Source organism: Schistocerca piceifrons, chromosome 3 (genome assembly GCF_021461385.2).
Source record: "Schistocerca piceifrons isolate TAMUIC-IGC-003096 chromosome 3, iqSchPice1.1, whole genome shotgun sequence".
NCBI lineage: Eukaryota > Metazoa > Arthropoda > Insecta > Orthoptera > Acrididae > Schistocerca > Schistocerca piceifrons.
The window spans coordinates 51,982,294-52,006,555 of record NC_060140.1 but is presented as its reverse complement, the minus strand read 5'-3'; the positions used below and the strand labels follow the sequence as shown (position 1 = coordinate 52,006,555).

Sequence of the window (24,262 nt, the reverse complement as noted above, 5' to 3'; positions counted from 1 at the left end):
TAACTTAATCATAGCTAACACTTGGTTCAAGAATCAAAAAAGGAGGTAGTATACATGGAAGAATCCTGGAGATACTAGGAGGTATCAGGTAGATTATATAATGGTAAGAGAGAGATTTAGGAACCAGGTTTTAAATTGTAAGACATTTCCAGGGGCAGATGTGGACTCTGACCACAATCTATTGGTTATGAACTGCAGATTAAAACTGAAGAAACTGCAAAAAGGTGGGAATTTAAGGAGTGGGACCTGGATAAACTGACTAAACCAGAGGTTGTACAGAGTTTCAGGGAGAGCATAAGGGAACAATTGACAGGAATGGGGGATGAGGGATGAAGTGATGAAGGCAGCAGAGGATCAAGTAGGTAAAAAGATGAGGGCTAGTAGAAATCCTTGGGTACCAGAAGAAATATTGAATTTAACTGATGAAAGGAGAAAATATAAAAATGCAGTAAATGAAGCAGGCAAAAAGGAATACAAACGTCTCAAAAATGAGATCGACAGGAAGTGCAAAATGGCTAAGCAGGGATGGCTAGAGGACAAATGTAAGGAGGTAGAGGCTTATCTCACTAGGGGTGAGATAGATACTGCCTACAGGAAAATTAAAAGAGACTTTTGGAGAAAAGAGAACCACTTGTATGAATATCAAGAGCTCAGATGGAAACCCAGTTCTAAGCAAAGAAAGGAAAGCAGAAAGGTTGAAGAAGTATATAGAGGGTCTATACAAGGGCGAGGTACTTGAGGACAGTATTATGGAAATGGAAGAGGATGTAGATGAAGATGAAATTGGGGAAGATCAGTTTGGATTCCATAGAAATATTGGAGCACATGAGGCGATAGTGACCTTATGACTAATCTTAGAAGAAAGATTAAGGAAAGGCAAACCTACGTTTCTAACATTTGTAGAACTTAGAGAAAGCTTTTGACAACGTTGAGTGGAATACTCTCTTTCAAATTCTAAATGTGGCAGGGGTAAAATACAGGGGGCCAAAGGCTATTTACGATTTGTACAGAAACCAGATGGCAGTTATAACAGTCGAGGGGCATGAAAGGGAAACAGTGGTTGGGAAGGGAGTGAGACAGGGTTGTAGCCTCTTCTCAATGTTATTCAATCTGTATATTGAGCAAGCAGTAAAGGAAACAAAAGAAAGATTCGGAGTAGGTATTAAATCCATGGAGAAGATATGAAAACTGTAAGGTTCGCTGATGACATTGTAATTCTGTCAGCGACAACAAAGGACTTGGAAGAGCAGCTGAGCGGAATGGACAGTGTCTTGAAAGGAGGATATAAGATGAACATCAACAAAAGCAAAACAAGGATAACGGAATGTAGTCGAATTAACTCTGGTGATGCTGACGGAATTAGATTGGGAAATGAGACACTTAATGTAGTAAAGGAGTTTTGCTATTTGGGGAGCAAACTAACTGATGATGGTCAAAGTAGAGAAGATATAAAATGTAGACTAGCAATGGCAAGGAAAGTGTTTCTGAAGAAGAGAAATTTGTTAACATTGAGTATAGATTTAAGTGTCAGGAAGTCGTTTCTGAAAGTATTTGTATGGAGTGTAGCCATGTATGGAAGTGAAACATGGACGACAAATAGTTCGGAAAAGAAGAGAATAGAAGCTTTAGAAATGTGGTGCTACAGAAGAATGCTGAAGATTAGGTGGGTAGGTCACGTAACTAATGAGGAGGTTTTGAACAGAATTGGGGAGAAGAGGAGTTTGTGGCACAACTTGACAAGAAGAAGGGACCCAAGAAGAAGGGACCGGTTGGCAGGACATGTTCTGAGGCATCAAGGGATCACAAATTTAGCACTGGAGGGCAGCGTGGAGGGTAAAAATTGTAGAGGGAGACCAAGAGATGAATACACTAAGCAGATTCAGAAGGATGTAGGTTGCAGTAAGTACTGGGAGATGAAGAAACTTGCACAGGATAGGGTAGCATGGAGAGGTGCATCAAACCAGTCTCAGGACTGAAGACCACAACAACAACAACGTATTCCAATGCTACTTACAACAGCTTATTGCAGAGGTTCCATTCTGTTCAGATTACGTGGATGATACATGTTGTCAGGATGTACATTGATGGAACACATCAGTAACTTTCATAAGCTTATTCAACCACTGCAGGTTTGAAGTGTTATCTGGACAAGTGTGCCCTTTTTTCAGACTTAAATTCAGCACATAGGCCATGTTCTTAATAACCAAGGTGTTCATCCACTACAATCTCATTTGCTGCCTATCTGGGACCTCCTTGCTCCACAGACCATGATGGAATTGCAGTCAAATCTTGGGAAGTTGACACTATATCTGGTTCATACCCAAAACAGCCCAGATCACGGCTTGTTGCATCATTTGTGCTGAAAGAACATACCTTCTGTTTGGACCAAAGAGAGTCAGGATGCATTCCCGAAATTTAAAAATGTCTTGTTGAGTGACAGATGCCTTGTTCATTTTGAAATCGCTAAGCTTGTGGCTTTTGCAGTGGACACTTCTTTGTACAGAATCAAAGCTGTGCTCTCACACAGATTTGGTACACAAGACAGGCTGACTGCTTGTGCTTCAAAGTTATTGACCAAGGCTCACTGCAACTATTTCCAAATCAAGAAGGAAGTGCTCGATATTATCTATGGCATGACAAAGTTTCACCATTTTCCATCTGATCAGAAGTTTTACCTAGGAATGGGCCATAAGCTGCTTCAGTCTTTGTTTCATCTGTCCAAACCTGTTCTGTAATGCATGGTTCAGAAGTTGCAACATTTGTCTTTGTTAGTGTCACAATATTAGTACAAAATATTGTACCGGCTCACACTGAAGCTTGCAAATTCTGATGCCCTTTCTCCCCTTCTGTTGCTCCTAATTTTGAATTCAACACTACTGCCACACATTGCTGTCAGATTGATGTGCAGGATGCTGAACTTTTACAGACTTTTCCACTGCACTATAGGAAAATCACTCAGGCCACAGAAGTAGAGCCTGACTTGAACCTTTCGTTCCACTACATGTGCACTGCTTGGCCTCGTTTAGTGAAAAACATTTATAATTATTTTGTGCCTTGATATTTTGCTCATTGGCATAGCCTCTTCATCCAGCATGGTGTGAGCTTAATGAAAATGACTCTGGACATTCACGTGTGCTTATGCTTAAAGTGTTGCAAAAAGGTGTGTTGCAATTGCTCCACCAAGGTGATGGGGGAATTTTGCACAAAAAACAGTCAACCAGCACAGCACCACGAAATGGCATCCAGAAGGCACTGACCCACACACCAATGCAAAGAATGGGCAGCGCCAAACCTCCAGGAAGACAGATTTCAGCACCCCCTGTCAACATTGATTTAACCAGCTGTCCATCACTGGTTGGCCCAGTTCATTCACTGTCTTTAAGACAATTAATACTGAGTAATAGGAAGATGATACGCAGTCAGCATTATGTGAGTAGTAATAAGGAAAAGTAATTGCACTGCCAGCATAGAAATCAAGTTATTTTTCTTCCTTTAATAGAAATAAAGTTTTCTATTAATTAGAAAGTACCCACAGTTGCTGACACAACAATTCTGTTTCCCTTTACTCGCTTGTGGTGTAGCATTCCAGTCACCCATGAAAATCAAATTTTCATCGTCTTGCATGTATTTCATTAGTTCCTGAATTTCTTAACATATTATCTCTGCTTGAGCACTATTAGTGTGTGATGTCATGTGGTGTGCCTCAACAGTCATGATAATGCTAGGTGGTTTCAATGATTCAAGTATTAGGGGATAGTGTTGTGTCTCAGAACACTTTTCAGACTTTTGCCTCTAGATGTTTAAAATAATAGTAAAGTAATAATAATAAAATAATAATAAAGTAATAGAAGTTTAAAATATTTTCTTATTCTTTTGTTAAATGGTGGCATTCACTTTTTATGTACTGCAATCTTTTTCTGAAATTGAAAAAACTTCTCTGCAGAATTAAGATTTTTTCCTTCCAAGTATGGGAACCTGTTCCACAGTACAGCATGGTCATGTAACTAGGGACAAATACTGTATTGAAATGCAAGTGTTGTAATAAAAAAATACTATCAATAGGGTATTGTATTTAATCATTTATGTGCTACACTTTTACTCTATTGCACACCAACAATCAGAAAGGAAATTACATTAAGCAGAAGGATTATGGAAAACCAGATACGAGTTAAATACATTTCAAAATTGCAGCTACTGGAAGGTAAAATGATTAAGACATTAACAAAACACATTTAATCTACAAAAATCATGTTCCACAATAAAAGATCTTCATCTGTTACAAGTTAGTGCAAGACGAATGAAGTATGGCTCAACACTATATAACAAAATTTAAAAATATATATAATTTTACTTGTCCTTAAAAATCTGTAACTGATCAATTAACAATGTGTTCCAAATAGTTTTATTATTTTATACAGCACTTAAATGTATAGAACTCCAAATATTTACAAATGCTGCATGAAACACATCATCATGGCTAACAGCTATAAAAAGTGTAGGAAATGGCAGAAGCAGCATGTGATGGTACATTCCTTCATGTGATTCTAAAATCAGTCACCAGACTGAAATCATCATGTTCTTTTGTACATTATCCTTCAGGAGCAACTCTCCCTCCTACAGCAGTCAGTGTTTTGCTTACAGTCCCTCTATGCCATTCTTCATTCATAATGATCTGAATAAGCAATAAACCAAGATCATATACCACATTCTCCCATATTTTTCCAAAGTGCTATGCTTGATAAAATCAGTGTAAGTATGCAACATTTTGAATGTGTGAGACAATGCTATCTGATTTAATTACTTATATGTTCCACGCAACACCTTAACTGTTATCAAAACATGGTGCAGTTTATACAATTACTTCTGATGGAATAGATAAGGCTCACTGAGGTACACTTTATGCCAGAGAAATCTTGGATCACACACCCAAATTCTTCATCAATTGCAAATCAGTTAGCCCATCAACATTTAACTTCATTCTCGTCATTGCTGTTTTTGGGTTTTCTATTCTCACCACAAAATTCAAATTTTCGACATTCCACACTTAAATTCGTAATCAAACCTAATTCATTCTCTGTCTGTAATGGCTCCATGGACTAGAAACATTGTGTGTGCTGCTTCCCTGTTTTTGATGAAATAGTTTCCGGTGCCTTCTGTACAACTGTGCCCCCTGTAACAGCCCCCCATCCCACCTCATTCCCCTGTTTCTCACAATTAATTCAGTCAGGAACAGTTTCACATTCGAAGACTACCAGGAAGCATAAAACTTCTTTTCATTATTCTTAAGTCTTCTTGTAAAATGCTGTTGGCAACACTATTTATTCTTAAAACCCTGTCAGTGCTAAAGATAATTCAGAGTCCCCCTTTTATTAGAGTGAATTACACCACCATATGACGTGTCAAAAATATCACCTGTAGTTTGTGATTGGAATCCAGTTCCAGTAAAGAGAAATATCAACAAGTGTTGGGAAATGCTTAGTTTCTAAATTGTGAGACTGACATGCATAGTATACTGGTTCATAACATTTGATGCCAAAATGTCCTAAGCATCCATCTTCCTCTTCAATACAGACTACAGCAAGCTGCCATTGTGAGTTCCAAACATGTTCCATTACACCTGGACTGGTATATACAGTCCCAGATACAAAATCTCATACATGGGAAGCTTCAGCATTGACTGGTAATGTATATACCATTCAATTTGCATGATACCACAGAAAATAAGTCCAGTGGATTTTAATCGGGTGAATGTGAAGGTAAGAGTTGGTTCACCTCTACTTATCCACTGCCCAGAGTAAGGTGTGTTTGGGCTTGCAGACTGAAATAAACTACAGTTCAGTCCTGTAAATCCCTTCAACGATTGCCAGTAATACACCATCCAAGAGATCAGGTAATGAGCTGTGACAGAAATGTTTGGGCCCTTGTTAGTCTTTTAGGTATTTTGTAAGGTGCCAACAAGCAGTTGCCAAAAATGTGAGCATGTGTGTTACTGAGACCTTTATCTGTGTATTGCACCAGCCACTGCCCAGAAATGTAACTGTTTTACATGTTCTAGTGATGGAAATTTTATATCCCACTAAGAGTGAACACTGCTAAAAAAAATGCTGCCAGTATATTGGTCTTGTAGAAAGTCAATTGCTGACACGTTTTGTTGCCACTGCACGTGGAATGGTAAAGTACTTGTTCCTACAGGTGTCTTCAAACAGTATATGTGAATTTTTTTTGGGATAGTGAATCATCTAGTGTTGATTCCAGGTCAGACATATACAATATCAAGAATGGTGTGCCATCATTGCATTTCCGTCCACCAATTCATATGCGAAATAGATTAAATTGTTATTAGATACAAAACATACTTACTTTTACCTCCATGACTCCTCTGTACTCTGTATAGAAACCTCCCAGCTCATCTAAAGCTTCCTTTGTTGTCTGACTTATGTGGATCTTCATTGCTGTTGCAGAAAAAAAAATCAAAAAATCAGTGTATGAAATGAAACTGTAACTTCTACAAAACATCAAAATGTTTTTGAAATGAAACTGTAACTGCTAACAAACATCAAAATGTTTTTGAAATGAAACTGTAACTGCTAACAAACATGGAAATGTTTTGAAAGCTGTAACTACCATTGTACTGTGCAAAAGGTTTTATTCCACAATCTAGATTTCAGCCTTCGGCCATTATCAAGTGTTACAACTGTAACACATTAAATTCCAACAATGTTTGTGACCATTCATTTTAAATAACTGACTAATATTTAAAATGATTGTAATTCATAACAATGCATAACTCCTTATTTTATAACTGACAGTGTATCAGATATTTCTCTATCTTGTAAGGTTGTACTCCTATGTATCTTTAATTACAATGGTGTAAGTAGCGTTTTTCTCGCACACTGGGAAGTTGGCTGTTTACACCATATAATGTAAACACTGGCTTCTTGCTCCCACTTAAAAGATAATGTAACCAGTTTTTATAATAACGAGTCTCGCTACCTGTTTCGATGAAATACCATGGATCACATGATGCAAACTGGGATGCCTTTATGGGCATCTTTGACAATCGTTTCACTTACACTTGTCAGTTGCTGCTTAAACACAGTGTAGAGAACTTTAAAACCTTTCATTAGGTCATCTATTTTATTCCACAACCTTATCAAGTGAAGAAGTCATGCTAATTGCCAATAAATTAGCCTATTACACAAATGTCCTCACATTTACTTTCTACAAAATCGTTTTTATAATTTAAGATACATATTTTGATGATAACTTTTGTTCTACTCAAGTCTAATGACTTTCGGTATGTAAGTAAGAGAACAAATCATGCAGCCCATACATCAGTTAATGTGTCCTGCTATTTTTCTGATACTTGTACTTTTATTGTGCTTTAATCTGTTCCAGCTTTAACATTTGATAATGATCTAAGGCCAAAGTCTAGATTGTGGAATAAAACCTCTTGTACAGTAAAATGGCAGTTATATCTTCCAAAAAGTTTTATATGTGTGTGGCTCCACACAAAAGTAAAATAGTTAAAACATGGAAAGTCCTGGATGAAATTTAAACCATCTAGCAGTAGTCTTTCCAGTCATAAATGAATTAGTTTCGAGCTAACAACTTTGGTCTCCACAGTGTCATATCTGAGACAGATGTCCCTTCACAAAGATGAGTGAACAAACCCGAGACAGATTTTCAAAATCAAGCTGTTGTTTGAGAAGCTTTAGGCATTTTAATTGCATTTTAGCCCCTAACCAAACAACGTGTGAGCAATGGGCAGTGACTGCTAATAATGACTTAGCCCTGATCCCCATAATAAACATTCCATTCTTTCAAAATGGATCCAGTTGTTACATTATTCTTCAGGAGGTGGTGATGATATCTACAACCTCTTGCTGCATCTAACTTGTACCTGACCAGAGACCCAATATCTGTAAATGCATAACACTACTACCATAATGAAAGGGAACATGCAGAATGAGATGCCAATAAATCATGGCAGTAAGATGTTTAAGAAATGCTCCACTTGTAAGTCATATCTAGTAGTCTAGGAGCAGTAGTAATGCCAATGGATATGAAAGTCTTTTACTCTCCCCATGTTGCTACTTAGTGTTCATATTGCAATCTTTACTAAAGAAAAATATTCTCAGAAAATGTGGGCAAAATCTTGACTGAGACCATAACACAGGCCACTGAATATGTTTAAACAGACTGTGCCTCAGTAGTCCACAAACATTGAGAATGATTCATGCATCAAACCAAAACTGATATAACAAAATGAGATTTTCACTCTGCAGCAGAGTGTGCACTGATATGAAACTTCCTGGAAGATTAAACCTGTGTGCCGGACCGAGACTCCAACTTGAGACCTGTGCCTTTCATGGGCAAGTGCTCTACCGACTGAGCTACCCAAGCACAACTCATGACCTGTCCTCACAGCTTCAATTCTGCCAGTGCCTCATCTCCTACATTCCAAACTTCACAGTAGCTCTTCTGTGAACCTTGCAGAACTAGCACTACTGCAGGAAAGAATACTGTGCAGACATGGCTTAGCCACAGCTTGAAGGATGTTTCCAGAATGAGGTTCTGCAGCGGAGTGTGCGCTGATACGAAACTTCCTAGCCGATTAAAACTGTGTGCTGAACCAAGACTCAAGCTCGGGACTTTTGCCTTTTGTGGGAATGTGCTCTACCAAATGAACTACCCAAGCATGACTCATGACTCCTCCTCACAGCTACAATTCTGCCAGTATTTTGTCTTAGGTTTTGCAGAAGAGCTTCTGTGAAGTTTGGAAGGTAGGACATGAGGTACTGGCAGAATTGAAGTTGTGAGGAAAGGTTGTGAGTTGTGCTTCAATAGCTCAGTCAGTAGAGCACTTGCCCACGAAAGGCAAAGGTCTTGAGTTCAAGTCTCTGTCCAGCACACAGTTTTAATCTACCAGGAAGTTTCAAGACCGATATCATGAATACTTAACATTATGGAGTAAACTACTAGTGGGATATATTATCATGATGTATCAGAATTCTGTCTTTTATTATATTATAACAGTAGCATTCTTTACACACACACGTATGGTAGCTTGGGACCTAAACTGGTTCCCAGCGCTATTGCCAACAATATACTTGACTGCAGCTAATGACACAGCATCTTCATTCCTTTGATCAATTAATAGACTATTATGGCTCATTGTATAAAAATCACTGACTGGAGAGCAATTTCAATTTCAGTTCAAAAACTGAACTCGGTTGACTTATTCATTATGATGTGTAGCATTAAATTCGAATCACCTCAATGAGGTTCAATGTTGACCTGAATTAGTAAGAGAGACACTTGGCGACACCCCTGAATCCACTATTGAGACGATGATTGAGTTTAGTCTGCAGAAATTAATCATACATATGGTAGATAAAAACATTTATTATTGAAGGTTTTTTGCTTGAAGATGGAGGAAAATAAGCAGAAGAAACTTTTCAAACTTCCTCAAAAAACTTCTCTAAGCTGAAAAATATTGAAATAGGCAGATATTCATAGAGTAAACAAAAGGAAACAATATAATTATCAGCACTTAATGCTCTCGAACATAGAATGCTACTCCCCATGGTGGCCCAAACTGCTAATCAAACAGCAAATGGAAATTCAAGATGTGAGAAATTAAAATGTAGTGCTGTCGTAATAATTTTCTGGCAGTTAATAATTCATGGCCACCCAGCATTGCTCATTAGATGGCATGGCTTATTTGACATACACATTACACAGATTGTTGGCCATGGATTTAGGCAGCTTTCTGTGTGGGCGAAAGTTACAATAGTTCACAGGTTTTAAAACCATTACTATTCAGTATTAAAGAAACTTTTCACGTAGGTATAAACTTTCAGTGTCTGTCATCAACCTGAAGGCGGTTTGACCATGACAGTGATTTACTGGTATGGTCCTTTTAGAGGTGTTGTTCCTCATACCTTTGAACGAGCTTACCCATGCAAGTATTTGGGGTCCTACAGTTTAACATGGATTTCAAATCACAATGCAATTCTGCATTTTGCACATTAACAAACATTGCTGGATAAGAAAGAAGCAATTTATAAAACTGAGAAGTCTTGGAACTGATCTAAATTCCACCCTCATACTTCAAAAATTACAATCCAGTGTGTAAACACTGAGACATAGTTTAAGTTAGGAATCAGCCAATTAATATAATTGAACTTGTTCATTCACATGCTTGCTATTTCTGTTCATCAGTGCATGCACAGCTCTGATATCAATTTAATAATGTGTTCAGAGTTCAAAATTTAATATGAATGATGCAGCTACTGCTACTCTTGTCTTAAGAGCATTTTTTAAGAAGTGTTCAGTCATTACTTGCTGCTGTCACACTCCATACCTATATCTACATCTACATAAATACTCCGAAATCCACCATAAAGTGCATGGTGGAGGGTACCTCGTACCACAACTAGCATGTTCTCTCCCTGTTGCACTCCCAAACAGAACGAGGGAAAAATGACTGCCTATATGACTCTGTACGAGCCCTAATCTCTCTTATCTTATCTTCGTAGTCTTTCCGTGAAATATAAGTTGGCAGCAGTAAAATTGTACTGCAATCAGCCTCAAATGGTGGTTCTCTAAATTTCCTCAGTAGCGGTTCACGAAAAGAACACCTCCTTTCCTCGAGAGATTCCCACCCGAGTTCCTGAAGCATTTCCATAACACTCACGTGATGATTAAACCTACCAGTAACAAATCTAGCAGCCCACCTCTGAATTGCTTCTATGTCCTCCCTCAATCCGACCTGATAGGGATCCCAAACGCTCAAGCAGTACTCAAGAATAGGTCGTATTAGTGTTTTATAAGCGGTCTCCTTTACAGATGAACCACATCTTCCCAAAATTCTACCAATGAACCGAAGATCACAACTGCCATTACATGCTTGTCCCACTTCATATTGCTCTGCAATGTTACGCCCAAATATTAATCGATGTGACTGTGTCAAGAGCTGCACTACTAATGGAGTATTCAAACATTACGGGATTCTTTTTCCTATTCATCTGCATTAATTTACATGTATCTATATTTAGAGTTAGCTGCCATTCTTTACACAAATCACAAATCCTGTCCAAGTATTCTTGTATCCTCCTACAGTCACTCAATGACTACACCTTCCAGTACACCACAGCGTCATCAGCAAACAGCTGCACATTGCTATCCACCCTATCCGAAAGATCATTTATGTAGATATAAAACAACAGTTGACCTACCACACTTCCCTGGGGCACTCCAGATGATACCCTCACCTCCGATGAACACTCACCATCGAGGACAACGCACTGGGATCTATTACTTAAGAAGTCTTCGAGCCACTCACATATTTGGGAACCAATCCCATATGCTCGTACCTAAGTTAGGAGTCTGCAGTGGGGCAGCGAGTCAAATGCTCTCCGGAAGTCAAGGTATATGGCATCCGTCTGATGCCCTTCATCCATGATTCACAAGATATCATGTGGAAAAAGGGCGAGTTGTGTTTCGCAGGAGCGATGCTTTCTAAAGCCGTGCTGATGCATGGACAGCAACTTCTCTGTCTCAAGGAAATTCATTATATTCAAACTGAGAATATGTTTGAGAATCCTGCAACATGTTAAGGATATTGGTCTGTAATTTTGAGGATCCGTCCTTCTACCCTTCTTATAAACAGGCGTCACCTGCTCTTTTTTCCAGTCGCTCGGAACTTTGCGTTGTGCAAGAGATTTGCGATAAATGCAAGCTAAGTAAGGAGCCAATGCATTAGAGTACTCTCTGTAAAACCGAATTGGAATCCCATCAGGACCTGGTGATTTATTTATTTCCAACCCTTTCAGCTGCTTCACAACCCCAGGGATGTCTATCACTATGTCCTCCATATGGGAATCTGTACGAGACTCAAACGGTGGTATGTTTGTACTATCCTCCTGCGTGAAAGATTTCTCAAATGCTAAATTTAAAATTTCAACTTTCGTTGCCAGGCCAGACTGATCAGTGAGTGACTGGATGGAAGCCTTCAACCCCCTTACCGATTTTACCTAAGACCAGAATTTCCTTGGATTTTCAGCAAAATCTTTTGCTAAGGTATGACGGTGGTAGTGGTTGTATGCTTTGTGCATTGCTCTTTTTACAGCAGCATGAATCTCTACTAACTTTTGCCTGTCCTCATTCTCCCGATCTTTCTTGTACCATGAGTGCAACTGTATTTGCTTCCTGAGCATTCTCCGAATTGCGCTGTGAAACCACAGTGGGTCTTTTCCATCCGTAACCCACTTTTTTGGCACATACTTCTCCAATCCGTGATTTACAACAGGTTTAAAATTTGCCCATAATTCTTCCACGTCCATCGTACTGGAAGTAAATGAAGTCGATTCATTTACTAAGTTGGATGCTAACAACTGTTCACTGCTAATAGCTGAAATTTTCCTTTCTTACTTGGGCACTAAGTGTCTATGTAATACCTTAAAATACTTTGGCATAAATTACAAGTTGTATTCAAGAATTCTTATGGGAGCAATTATATGAGTCATTACCTACCTCACTAATATAGTTTTTACCCTCATATTACAGATCAAATTATTTAGACCTTCAGTTGTATTGGAATGTTAATGACAACTTCTTTATTATTTACAATTTTCAGCTTCTATCTGCCAAAACAAAATCCATAATTAAAGTGCCAACAGGTTGTGAACTATCATTGTAGTTTAACTTGACTTTATCTGTGAAATTTTACTAGTCAAAACTGATTTTAGTTAATTGTGGAATAATCTGAGATTAGTTTATACAATACAGATTTCCAAGTTCATTTTTTGTGCTGATCTAAGATTAACCACTTTATACATTTGGCTGTAAGTCTGACAGATTACTGCTGTTAATTCATATAGAAAAGAAAAAAACTCCTCATCCAGTGTCTATTACATTCATATCTTTTGGGTGCACTGCTGTATCATAACATAAAGTACTTATGATAGCATAATAACTGAAGTCTTGGCCATGTTGCAACAGCGTTTCTCAACACAAGAATGTTTTAGCTGGACATGGCAACATGTATAGATTGCATCTCTGCTAGTATCAAAAGACTGTCAGTGTTAACATGCCAAGTTTTAACCGGCACTAAAACTGCACCCTGCTGTTACACCAAAAAAGGGAGGGTGTATGTGAAAGGCTATTCTGGAATATGAACTCTGCTGATAACTGGTTCTCTACTGCAAACTGCTGACAAGATTCTAGGGGCACATCTCTCTTACTGTATTTCATTGGTGTTCTATGGGATATTATTCTGAGCAATCATGTTGTGTAAGTGGAAAACATTAACTGTGCAAAGAATTTACTTAAACATACACAAACAGAAAGAGGGGGAGAGGGAGAGGGGGTGGGGGGAGGGAGAGAGAGATCCACAATGCCACAGTATATTACTTCCAATTCAACTTGTAATTCAACTTTCTATCTGTGCACACAAACAGCAGTTTTGAACTTTTTGTTTTGCTCACATACTATTGTTTATCATTAAGTTATATCCTGCTTATTCATATTTTTTTTATTAAGTGACATTATAGACCATTTAGAAAAATCACTTAATTTTTTTGTGGATGTGCCATTCATCAACTGTATCCTTATTGTGTTTCTCATACAATTCATTACAGTTACATCCACATCCGCAGTAAGAATACTTTTCAGTTTAGAAAGAACACTATGCCCTTTAAATATATTGTAGTATACCCCTGTGATACTTGCTTTATGCAACTCATAGCACTTCATTTTAATTATAGTAAACAGTAGTCCCCTCTTCCTATTACTAGTAAGACACGTGGATGATTTTTCAGACAACAAGAAAGTATTCATGATGAGTGCTATCTTCACCATTCCATCAATACTGAAAACCAACATAAACATTTTAAACAATCACAAGTGTTATGATAGGTGTTTGCATACCTCCTATGTGTGTGAACCCCCCCCCCCCCCCCCCCCCCTCCCCTCCCCGTGCCCACACGCGTGCTCTCTCTCTCTCTCTCTCTCTCTCTCTCTCTCTCTCTCTCTCTCTCTCTCTCTCTCTCTCTCTCTCTCTCTCGCCCCCCCTCCCTCTCCCTATCTGCACTAAAAGTACTGTACATGCAGGAAACAATCTGATCAATATTGATTGTATCTCTCTTGCTCAATTTGACTGAACTGAGCCCATTCCGTCTTTTAAAGGTGCAAATGAAGTATAGAGCAAGAACCATTACAATGATAACAGTTAATTGCTGATTGTGTGAATCATAATTGCTTTTGACAGCACAACACTGCAACCTGCCTATCTTTACACTGAAGGCACTGCAACATGGCAGACCGTCTTTGCAATATCATAGTAATCATTTTCATCAGGTATTCCACTAAATGATGAAGCAAATGGAACATTATGCACTATGTTTCATAGCCACAGATCATAATATTCTCAACCTAATCCAGTACATATTTATAACAAATGAAGCAATTAAATTGTCCTCTAGGGCCAAACACACAAGGGGTGGACAAAAGTATGGAAACACCAAAAACACAACACACTACCATGCCTAGTATGGTGTAGGAAAACTGTTGGCACTCAAAATAGATTCCAGTTGTTTCACAATGGATAAATACAGGTCCAGTATGGTTTCCAAGGGAATCTTATATCATTATTACAGGAAAATAGTGGCAAGCTCAGGTAACAATTATGGAGATGGACAGCAATTGAGAACCATTCTCCCAAAAGTTGACCACAAAGGCTCAATAACATTGAGATCTAGTGACTGGTGGCCAGAGGACATATGACAGTTCATCTCAGTGCTCACAAAACCAGTCCTGGTTGATGCAAGCTGTGTGAACAGGGGCCCTATCATCTTAGAACACAGCATCATTATTGGAGAACAGGCACTGAGCCATGGGACAGACCTGATCAGCTAGAAAGGTCACATAATCCTTGGCAGTAATGCGACCTTGCAGAGTACAGTAACTACCGGGCCCATAGAATACCATGATATGGCAGCCCAAATCATTACTGAACTCGGCCAGCAGTTGGAAACACTGTGCAACAAGACTCACATGACTGAATGATCTTCTTCCACAGCTCCATATCCAGGTCTCATGGCTTCAGCAACATATTTTCCTGTAACAGGCATTTACATCACTCATGAATGGTTTTGGAATGAGTGTTTATGAGTATGACATTTGGTTCTGCAGTGACATTTGCAACTGTCTTCTTATTTCATGTCGCAATCCCTTTCACTGATCACCTGTCACTATCACTCAAGACACATTTTTGGATGCTTTGAGACTTAACACTTTCCCTGTATGTGATATAAATCTTCTACGCAGTGCCTCTTGAAACACCAAACACATCGACTATCTTGATTACGGAAACACCCACCATATGAGCACCTACAATTTTTCCACATTCAAAGTCACTTAGCTCTGACAGAATGCACTCACACTACCCAAAACACTGTTCTGACCACAATTGGCACTTTCAATGTATTGAAGGTGTTGTAGCTGTGACCAGGACGGTCACGGGGTAACAATGATGGAAGCGCGGTGGGAGATTAGACTAGCTGACTGAGTGCAAGGCAGGTGCTTAAGTACGCTATCGGTCGCGCTGCTGTTGGCTGCTGGGACCACGTATTCCACTGTGGTGCCCTCACACTAAAAGCAGGCCAGGAAGCGTGCGCCGCCACAGCTAATGGCGCGATGGTGCAGAGACCTCTATGGATCTTTGACATCCATGATGTCTGGAGCGGATTCAAATTCTGCGGTGACCGGTACCAGATCCCTCCCCCCTGAAACTTGCAAGTAGGGGCGGAAACGCCTCGCACGGTGCCGATGTAGGTGGCAGTGTGAAGAGGAACTGGGCATATCAACCGCAATTGGCAGGGAAGAAGGGATGGCCGAGGTATCCATGACAGCCGATCCAGAGTCCAGGGCAGCGGAGGGAGCCGCTGATCCACCCGGAGGCGGAGAAGGAGAGGGCTGGTGGCAGACCCGCGGGCAAACGGCTACCAAGGACTGGGACAGTGACTCGAGGACCACATCCATACCTGAAGGAGGTAGGGAAAGAGGCAACGGCTCAAGTCCCATGGCAGCACAAGGGCGGAGCTGATTATGATGGCGGTGCTCCAACCCTTTCAACGTCTGCACCGACGTCACACGCCGCCCATGGGCCGCAACGACTGTCGCAGGTGTCCAACCCACCTTGCGCCCGTACTTGCGGGCCCACACGGCCGTGCCAGGGGCATACTGCCGGGAGGGCCAGGAGTGGGGGGCGGGAGGAGGACGGCATCAGCAAATGGAGCAGGGTCTGCAGCTGTTGCCCATGAAGGAGCTCTGCTGGACTGCATCCGTCAACTGGCGTACTGTGAAAGGTGCTCAAAAACAGGGTGAGGGCCAACGTGGTTGGAGATGTGTCGACCGCCTTAGTCAACTGGTGTTTAAAAGTGCGGACAAGCCTCTCCACCTTGCCACTGGACGAAGGGTGGAAAGGGGGGCTACGGATATGTTTGATACTGTTGGCCTGACAGAAGTCGTGGAAGCAGGATGCTGTGAATTGGGGACCATTATCGGAGACCAACGTGTGTGGCAGGCCCTCAATGGTGAGAACCTGGACCAGGGCTGTGAGTGTAGCCTCCATAGTGGTGGATGCCATATGGACAACATATGGGTATTTGGAGTAGGCATCAACGATGAGTAACCACATGGACCCCAAAAACGGGCCCGCAAAATCGATATGGATGCGATCCCAGGGCCGGCGAGGCACAGGCCAGGGTGCAAACGACTGAGGGGGGCTTGCCTGGTGACGCACACAGACAGTACACCCATGGACCATGCGCTCAATATCGCCATCGATGCCAGGCCAATACACATGCCAGCGAGCCAAAACTTTCATACGGGACATACCTCAGTGCCCGCAGTGTAACAAACTGAGCACCCGAAGCCGCAATTCCGGAGGGATGACCACCTGGTGGGCATCTCATGTAAGTATGTTTCCCAGTCCTCTTTAGTGTCATCAAAGGGTGAAAATGCCGGCAGATGCGGGAAAGCATCGGACACCCAAGGACTCTGAAGCTGGTGCGGTAACACGTCCCGGGCATCGACTTTGTCCGTTAGCAACCGCAGAGACTTTTGTAAGATGTCTAACTGGAGCTACTGCTGCTGCATGAGCTGCAGCTGTTGCTCCAGCAGGCAGACCAACTTCGTCTCCATACCAACAAAGATCAATGTTTACCTCATCACCAAAATGTTGTAACTGGGACCAGGACGTTCACGGGGTAGCAATGACGGAAACACGGCGGGACCCATGGAGAGGCCCGTGAACAACAACACAACGGGAGAGGACGGACACGACCAATGAAGGACAGAATGAGTACAACAAGATCAAACAATGGAGTCACAAGGAAACAAACACGTCTACTCATACACAGAACAAGGAAGTGAGGTGTCTAGCGCGAAGCGAGGTGTAAACCGATGTACGCAAGATTAGACTGGCTGGCTGAGCGTGAGGCAGGCACTTCAGTACGCTATCAGGGGTGCCGCTATTGGCCGCTGGGGCCACTTGTTCCACTGTGGTGCCCTCTCACTAAAAGCAGGCCAGGAGGCGCGCGCCTTTACAGTTTACGGCACGATTGTGCAGAGACCTCTATGGGTCTTCAACGTCCATGATGTCTGGTGCGGATTCAAATTCCGCGGCACACGGTATCAGAGAGGACATAGCACATGCGATGTTCATGATCAGATACAACAGTGCAACCTGCATTTATCTCCAACATGCATTTCTCATGGTGTTTCCATATTTTGTCCAACATCTCTACATATGCCCCCCCCATGAACCATGGACCTTGCCGTTGGTGGGGAGGCTTGCGTGCCTCAGCGATACAGATAGCTGTACCGTAGGTGCAACCACAACGGAGGGGTATCTATGAGAGGCCAGACAAACGTGTGGTTCCTGAAGAGGGGCAGCAGCCTTTTCAGTAGTTGCAAGGGCAACAGTCTGGATGATTGACTGATCTGGCCTTGTAACAATAACCAAAACGGCCTTGCTGTGCTGGTACTGCGAACGGCTGAAAGCAAGGGGAAACTACAGCCGTAATTTTTCCCGAGGGCATGCAGCTTTACTGTATGATTACATGATGATGGCGTCCTCTTGGGTAAAATATTCCGGAGGTAAAATAGTCCCCCATTCGGATCTCCGGGCGGGGACTACTCAAGAGGATGTCGTTATCGGGAGAAAGAAAACTGGCATTCTACGGATCAGAGCGTGGAATGTCAGATCCCTTAATCGGGCAGGTAGGTTAGAAAATTTAAAAAGGGAAATGGATAGGTTGAAGTTAGATATAGTGGGAATTAGTGAAGTTCGGTGGCAGGAGGAACAAGACTTCTGGTCAGGTGACTACAGGGTTATAAACACCAAATCAAATAGGGGTAATGCAGGAGTAGGTTTAATAATGAATAGGAAAATAGGAATGCGGGTAAGCTACTACAAACAGCATAGTGAACGCATTATTGAGGCCAAGATAGATACGAAGCCCACACCTACTACAGTAGTACAAGTTTATATGCCAACTAGCTCTGCAGATGACGAAGAAATTGAAGAAATGTATGATGAAATAAAAGAAATTATTCAGATTGTGAAGGTAGACGAAAATTTAATAGTCATGGGTGACTGGAATTCGAGTGTAGGAAAAGGGAGAGAAGGAAACATAGTAGGTGATTATGGATTGGGGGACAGAAATGAAAGAGGAAGCCGCCTGGTCGAATTTTGCACAGAGCACAACATAATCATAACTAACACTTGCTTTAAGAATCATGAAAGAAGGTTGTATACATGGAAGAACCCTGGAGATACTAAAAGGTATCAGATAGATTATATAATGGTAAGACAGAGATTTAGGAACCAGGTTTTAAATTGTAAGACATTTCCAGGGGCAGATGTCGACTCTGACCACAATCTATTGGTTATGACCTGTAGATTAAAACTGAAGAAACTGCAAAAAGGTGGGAATTTAAGGAGATGGGACCTGGATAAACTAAAAGAACCAGAGGTTGTACAGAGATTCAGGGAGAGCATAAGGGAGCAATTGACAGGAATGGGGGAAATAAATACACTAGAAGAAGAATGGGTAGCTTTGAGGGATGAAGTAGTGAAGGCAGCAGAGGATCAAGTAGGTAAAAAGACGAGGGCTAGTAGAAATCCTTGGGTAACAGAAGAAATACTGAATTTAATTGATGAAAGGAGAAAATATAAAAATGCAGTAAGTGAAACAGGCAAAAAGGAATACAAACGTCTCAAAAATGAGATCGACAGGAACTGCAAAATGGCTAAGCAGGGATGGCTAGGGGACAAATGTAAGGATGTAGAGGCCTATCTCACTAGGGGTAAGATAGATACTGCCTACAGGAAAATTAAAGAGACCTTTGGAGATAAGAGAACGACTTGTATGAATATCAAGAGCTCAGATGGAAACCCAGTTCTAAGCAAAGAAGGGAAAGCAGAAAGGTGGAAGGAGTATATAGAGGGTCTATACAAGGGCGATGTACTTGAGGACAATATTATGGAAATGGAAGAGGATGTAGATGAAGATGAAATGGGAGATATGATACTGCGTGAAGAATTTGACAGAGCACTGAAAGACCTGAGTCGAAACAAGGCCCCCGGAGTAGACAACATTCCATTGGAACTACTGACAGCCGTGGGAGAGCCAGTCCTGACAAAACTCTACCATCTGGTGAGCAAGATGTATGAAACAGGCGAAATACCCTCAAACTTCAAGAAGAATATAATAATTCCAGTCCCAAAGAAAGCACGTGTTGACAGATGTGAAAATTACCGAACTATATGCTTAATAAGTCACAGCTGCAAAATACTAACACGAATTCTTTACAGACGAATGGAAAAACTAGTAGAAGCCAACCTCGGGGAAGATCAGTTTGGATTCCGTAGAAACACTGGAACACGTGAGGCAATACTGACCTTACGACTTATCTTAGAAGAAAGATTAAGGAAAGGCAAACCTACGTTTCTAGCATTTGTAGACTTAGAGAAAGCTTTTGACAATGTTGACTGGAATACTCTCTTTCAAATTCTAAAGGTGGCAGGGGTAAAATACAGGGAGCGAAAGGCTATTTACAATTTGTACATAAACCAGATGGCAGTTATAAGAGTCGAGGGACATGAAAGGGAAGCAGTGGTTGGGAAGGGAGTAAGACAGGGTTGTAGCCTCTCCCCGATGTTGTTCAATCTGTATATTGAGCAAGCAGTAAAGGAAACAAAAGAAAAATTAGGAGTAGGTATTAAAATTCATGGAGAAGAAATAAAAACTTTGAGGTTCGCCGATGACATTGTAATTCTGTCAGAGACAGCAAAGGACTTGGAAGAGCAGTTGAATGGAATGGACAGTGTCTTGAAAGGAGGATATAAGATGAACATCAACAAAAGCAAAACAAGGATAATGGAATGTAGTCTAATTAAGTCGGGTGATGCTGAGGGGATTAGATTAGGAAATGAGGCACTTAAAGTAGTAAAGGAGTTTCGCTATTTGGGGAGCAAAATAACTGATGATGGTCGAAGTAGAGAGGATATAAAATGTAGGCTGGCAATGGCAAGGAAAGCGTTTCTGAAGAAGAGAAATTTGTTAACATCGAGTATAGATTTAAATGTCAGGAAGTCGTTTCTGAAAGTATTTGTATGGAGTGTAGCCATGTATGGAAGTGAAACATGGACAATAACTAGTTTGGACAAAAAGAGAATAGAAGCTTTCGAAATGTGGTGCTACAGAAGAATGCTGAAGATTAGATGGGTAGATCACATAACTAATGAGGAAGTATTGAATAGGATTGGCGAGAAGAGAAGTTTGTGGCACAACTTGACGAGAAGAAGGGATCGGTTGGTAGGACATGTTCTGAGGCATCAAGAGATCACCAATTTAGTATTGGAGGGCAGCGTGGAGGGTAAAAATCGTAGAGGGAGACCAAGAGATGAATACACTAAGCAGATTCAGAAGGATGTAGGTTGCAGTAAGTACTGGGAGATGAAAAAGCTTGCACAGGATAGAGTAGCATGGAGAGCTGCATCAAACCAGTCTCAGGACTGAAGACCACAACAACAACAACAACTCTACATATGCCTTTTTGATCCAAATGCAAAACACACTAATGCACTAACTTTTACCAATCCTTATACCCAGTGTATTTGTCTCAGTAATATATGTGTTATATCACTTCCTGAAGTAATATGTGCATTATGTGTAGGCTGTGATGGCCTACACTTGTGCCATATGCTTGAGAACTGTAGGGTCCCCATAAGTGGCTAGTGGTGCACTACATCATGTACTGCTACCCAAGTAGCTGACTCTCTGGGGTGCACATAAGGCCTGCCCCCCTTTCGAAGTAGATGGTTCTCCATCAAGATCAAATACATTATAGCTGCTGGAGACAACAGAGTATTAGTGTTAGAAAATATAAGAACCTCTCACCAATGAGACTACCAAAATCTAATATCAGATGCTAAGCATTCACAACAAAGAACCAGAATTTTTAACATTCCTAAAAAGCTATAGTAAGGTATAGAAAACTAGTTAAAGCCCAGAACTGAAGGCGGTGAGATTTTTGGGTTAAATCTAAGTCAGAGGTTCCCAAACTTTTCTTCTAATGGAACATTTTGAAGTTAAGTCCCATAGTGCTCAGAGCTCAGAGGAACATTTTGAGAATCCTGATTCTTTGATGGAACACCTTATTTATTTTCAAAGTTAATAAAGTGTTTGAAAATGAGATAAACTCATTTTATTCAGTGAGTACTTCAATTTTATATCATAACAAATAACACAAAAATTATCAAGAAACTTTAAAAAAGATAATTGGTACTGTCATAAGGTCAAGAAAACACTGCCATGTTATTAATAGTTTTTTTGTGGAGCATTTACTGACTTCCCGTGGAACACCAGTGTTTCACAGAAGACAGTCTGGGAAACCCTGATCTAAGCGTGCAAGTATATTGAATGGGTAGGTTAATGGGCATAAGTCAAATCCACCGAGCAGGAAGCGAATTTCCAAATTTTTCAAGAAGGAAGTTGAAACATACAGCACTGGGCATGAGAATATAGAGGAATTGCAGCTTTAGTTTAGAAGAAAATTTGACCATGCACTGAACAAATAACTACCAAGAAGAACAGATTGTGATGGCTGGAGCCCTTCAGTGTAAATAGTATCTTTAAGATACAGAGACTATTGCTTAACAGATGTAAAACAAAGCATAGCAATATTGAGAGAAAGGTGACTTCAATGACTACCATAACAAAATACAGTAAACTCCTGTTTATACGAATCACGTTTATCTGTAATTTGCTTTATCCGAACAAATTTTTCTGATTTTCGCAGCTTACTTTGGCACTGTCTGATGCATCACGCTGCTAGCTAGACTGACACATGACAAGTTTCAACTTATCTGCATCTGGAGCCACGCATTTGCTGGTGTTTGTTGGCAGTCTACTGCTAATCAGTGCACTGGCACATGTCAAAAGTCCGAGTGTCGTCAATTCGTGCATGTGTTGGTTGAATTTTTAGCATGTTTCTTGTCCATATTGCATGGTTTCATGCCATTGCCATCTATTGGATCTCCTTGGAAATACAGTACATACAGTACTGTTCTATGCTGCACAACGTAGCCCTGTTAAAACCAACAATGAGTATGCGCCCCCAAACACTTTCCGCCTGTGGGTACGTCAGATGACGCCGAGAGTTTAACAATTTAACAGTGAATGTACAATGCATGGCTGTGTTGTGTGTGGGCTAGAGTAGGACAGGGGAGAGGTGATAGATGTATCAAATGTCTTCATTCAATGGCTGCCACAGTCTTGTTCAAAAGTCAAAAGCTTTGTCTAGTGCTTCTCGAGTGTTGTCAAGTCATGCATCTGTGTGTTTTTGATCTAACATTTCACGCTTGTGCTACATGCATTAAAATGTCCGGAGACAAAAGTGGCCAAAAAACAAAAAAATATCGTCAGTGAAAAAATGCTAATTTGACGACAGGTGCAAATCGAAAAAAGAATGTGATCTCGTTGGAAGAAAAGCTTCGTGCTTTGCAGAGAGTTGAGGCTGATGAACCACCCGCGAAAGTTGCTGCCAATTTGAATGTTGGTAGAAGTGCGATTACTGATTGGAAGACAAATCGATCAGAAATTGGAAAATTTTGTTCCATCCAAGTGCCAGTCAGTGCAGTGAAATCTCAAAAAATAATTAGAAAACGTGCATATCCTCAGTTAGAAGAGGCCTTATTTTTAGCACAAACAAATAAGCGACAAAGTTGTGCCAGTTTCAAGTCCTCTACTTCATCAAAAAGCGATGACATTTTATGAGTTGATTGAAGGAAAGGAGCAAGAATTCCTCGGAAGTGATGGCTGGCTGGATCAGTTCAAGCAGCAGCATGGCATTCGTGAAACTGCCATCAGCGGCGAATCATTATCCGGGGATGAAGCTGCTATTGCTGATTTTAAGAAGAAACTGCACACAATCATTGACACAGGAGGTTATACTGGTGATCAACTTTACAACTGTGATGAAACTGGGTTGACTTACAAAATGTTGCCCACAAAAGCCCTTGCCTCTAAACAAGAAAGAGCGGCATAAAAAAAAAAAAAGCAAAGAAAGAGTCACTGTCCTGACATGCAGTAATGCCACTGGCAATCATAAACTGTGCCTTACTTTAATTGGTAAATCCAAAACACCGAGTGCATTTAGACAGGAACCAGCTGATAAACCTTTGCCATTGTCGTACACTAATCAGTCTAAGGCATGGATGAATGGTGCCTTCTTCAAAGAGTTGTTCCAGGCAGAGTTTGTTCCAATTGTAGAAAAATACATGGAAGAAAATGGACTTCCTTGAAAAGCATTACTTCTTGAGGGACTGTGCTCCTTTTCACCCAGATGATCTTCAAGATGGGGATATCAAAGTTTTGTATCTCCCACCAAACGTCACATCTCTATGTCAACCAGTTGAACAAATAAATAAATTGAGATGATGAAAAAACATTACTGATGCAAGCTGTTGGAATACTTAATCGGTCAGATTGATGCTGAAGAAGATTTTGCGCAAGCTCTTAAAAAAATCGATGTTTTAAGTGTCATTCATTGAAAGCTTGGAATCAAATTCCTCCAATTCCTCTTGTTAGCCATGGAAAAAACTCTTAGATCATAAGGGACCTCATGAGTGGTGGGAAAAAGGAAGCAACACCGAAACTCAAGCTGAGATGCCAGAAACAAATGA

General features: G+C 40.7%; 1 protein-coding gene across 1 annotated transcript in view; it reads right to left on the bottom strand.

The window, feature by feature from the left end:
* LOC124788380 overlaps nucleotides 1–24,262 on the bottom strand; it is a 381,270-nt gene that overhangs the window by 15,034 nt on the left and 341,974 nt on the right. Inside the window, exon 12 of the mRNA XM_047255646.1 lies at nucleotides 6,361–6,452. Coding sequence (XP_047111602.1) covers nucleotides 6,361–6,452 — 92 coding nt within the window. The remainder of the gene's footprint in view (nucleotides 1–6,360; nucleotides 6,453–24,262) is intronic.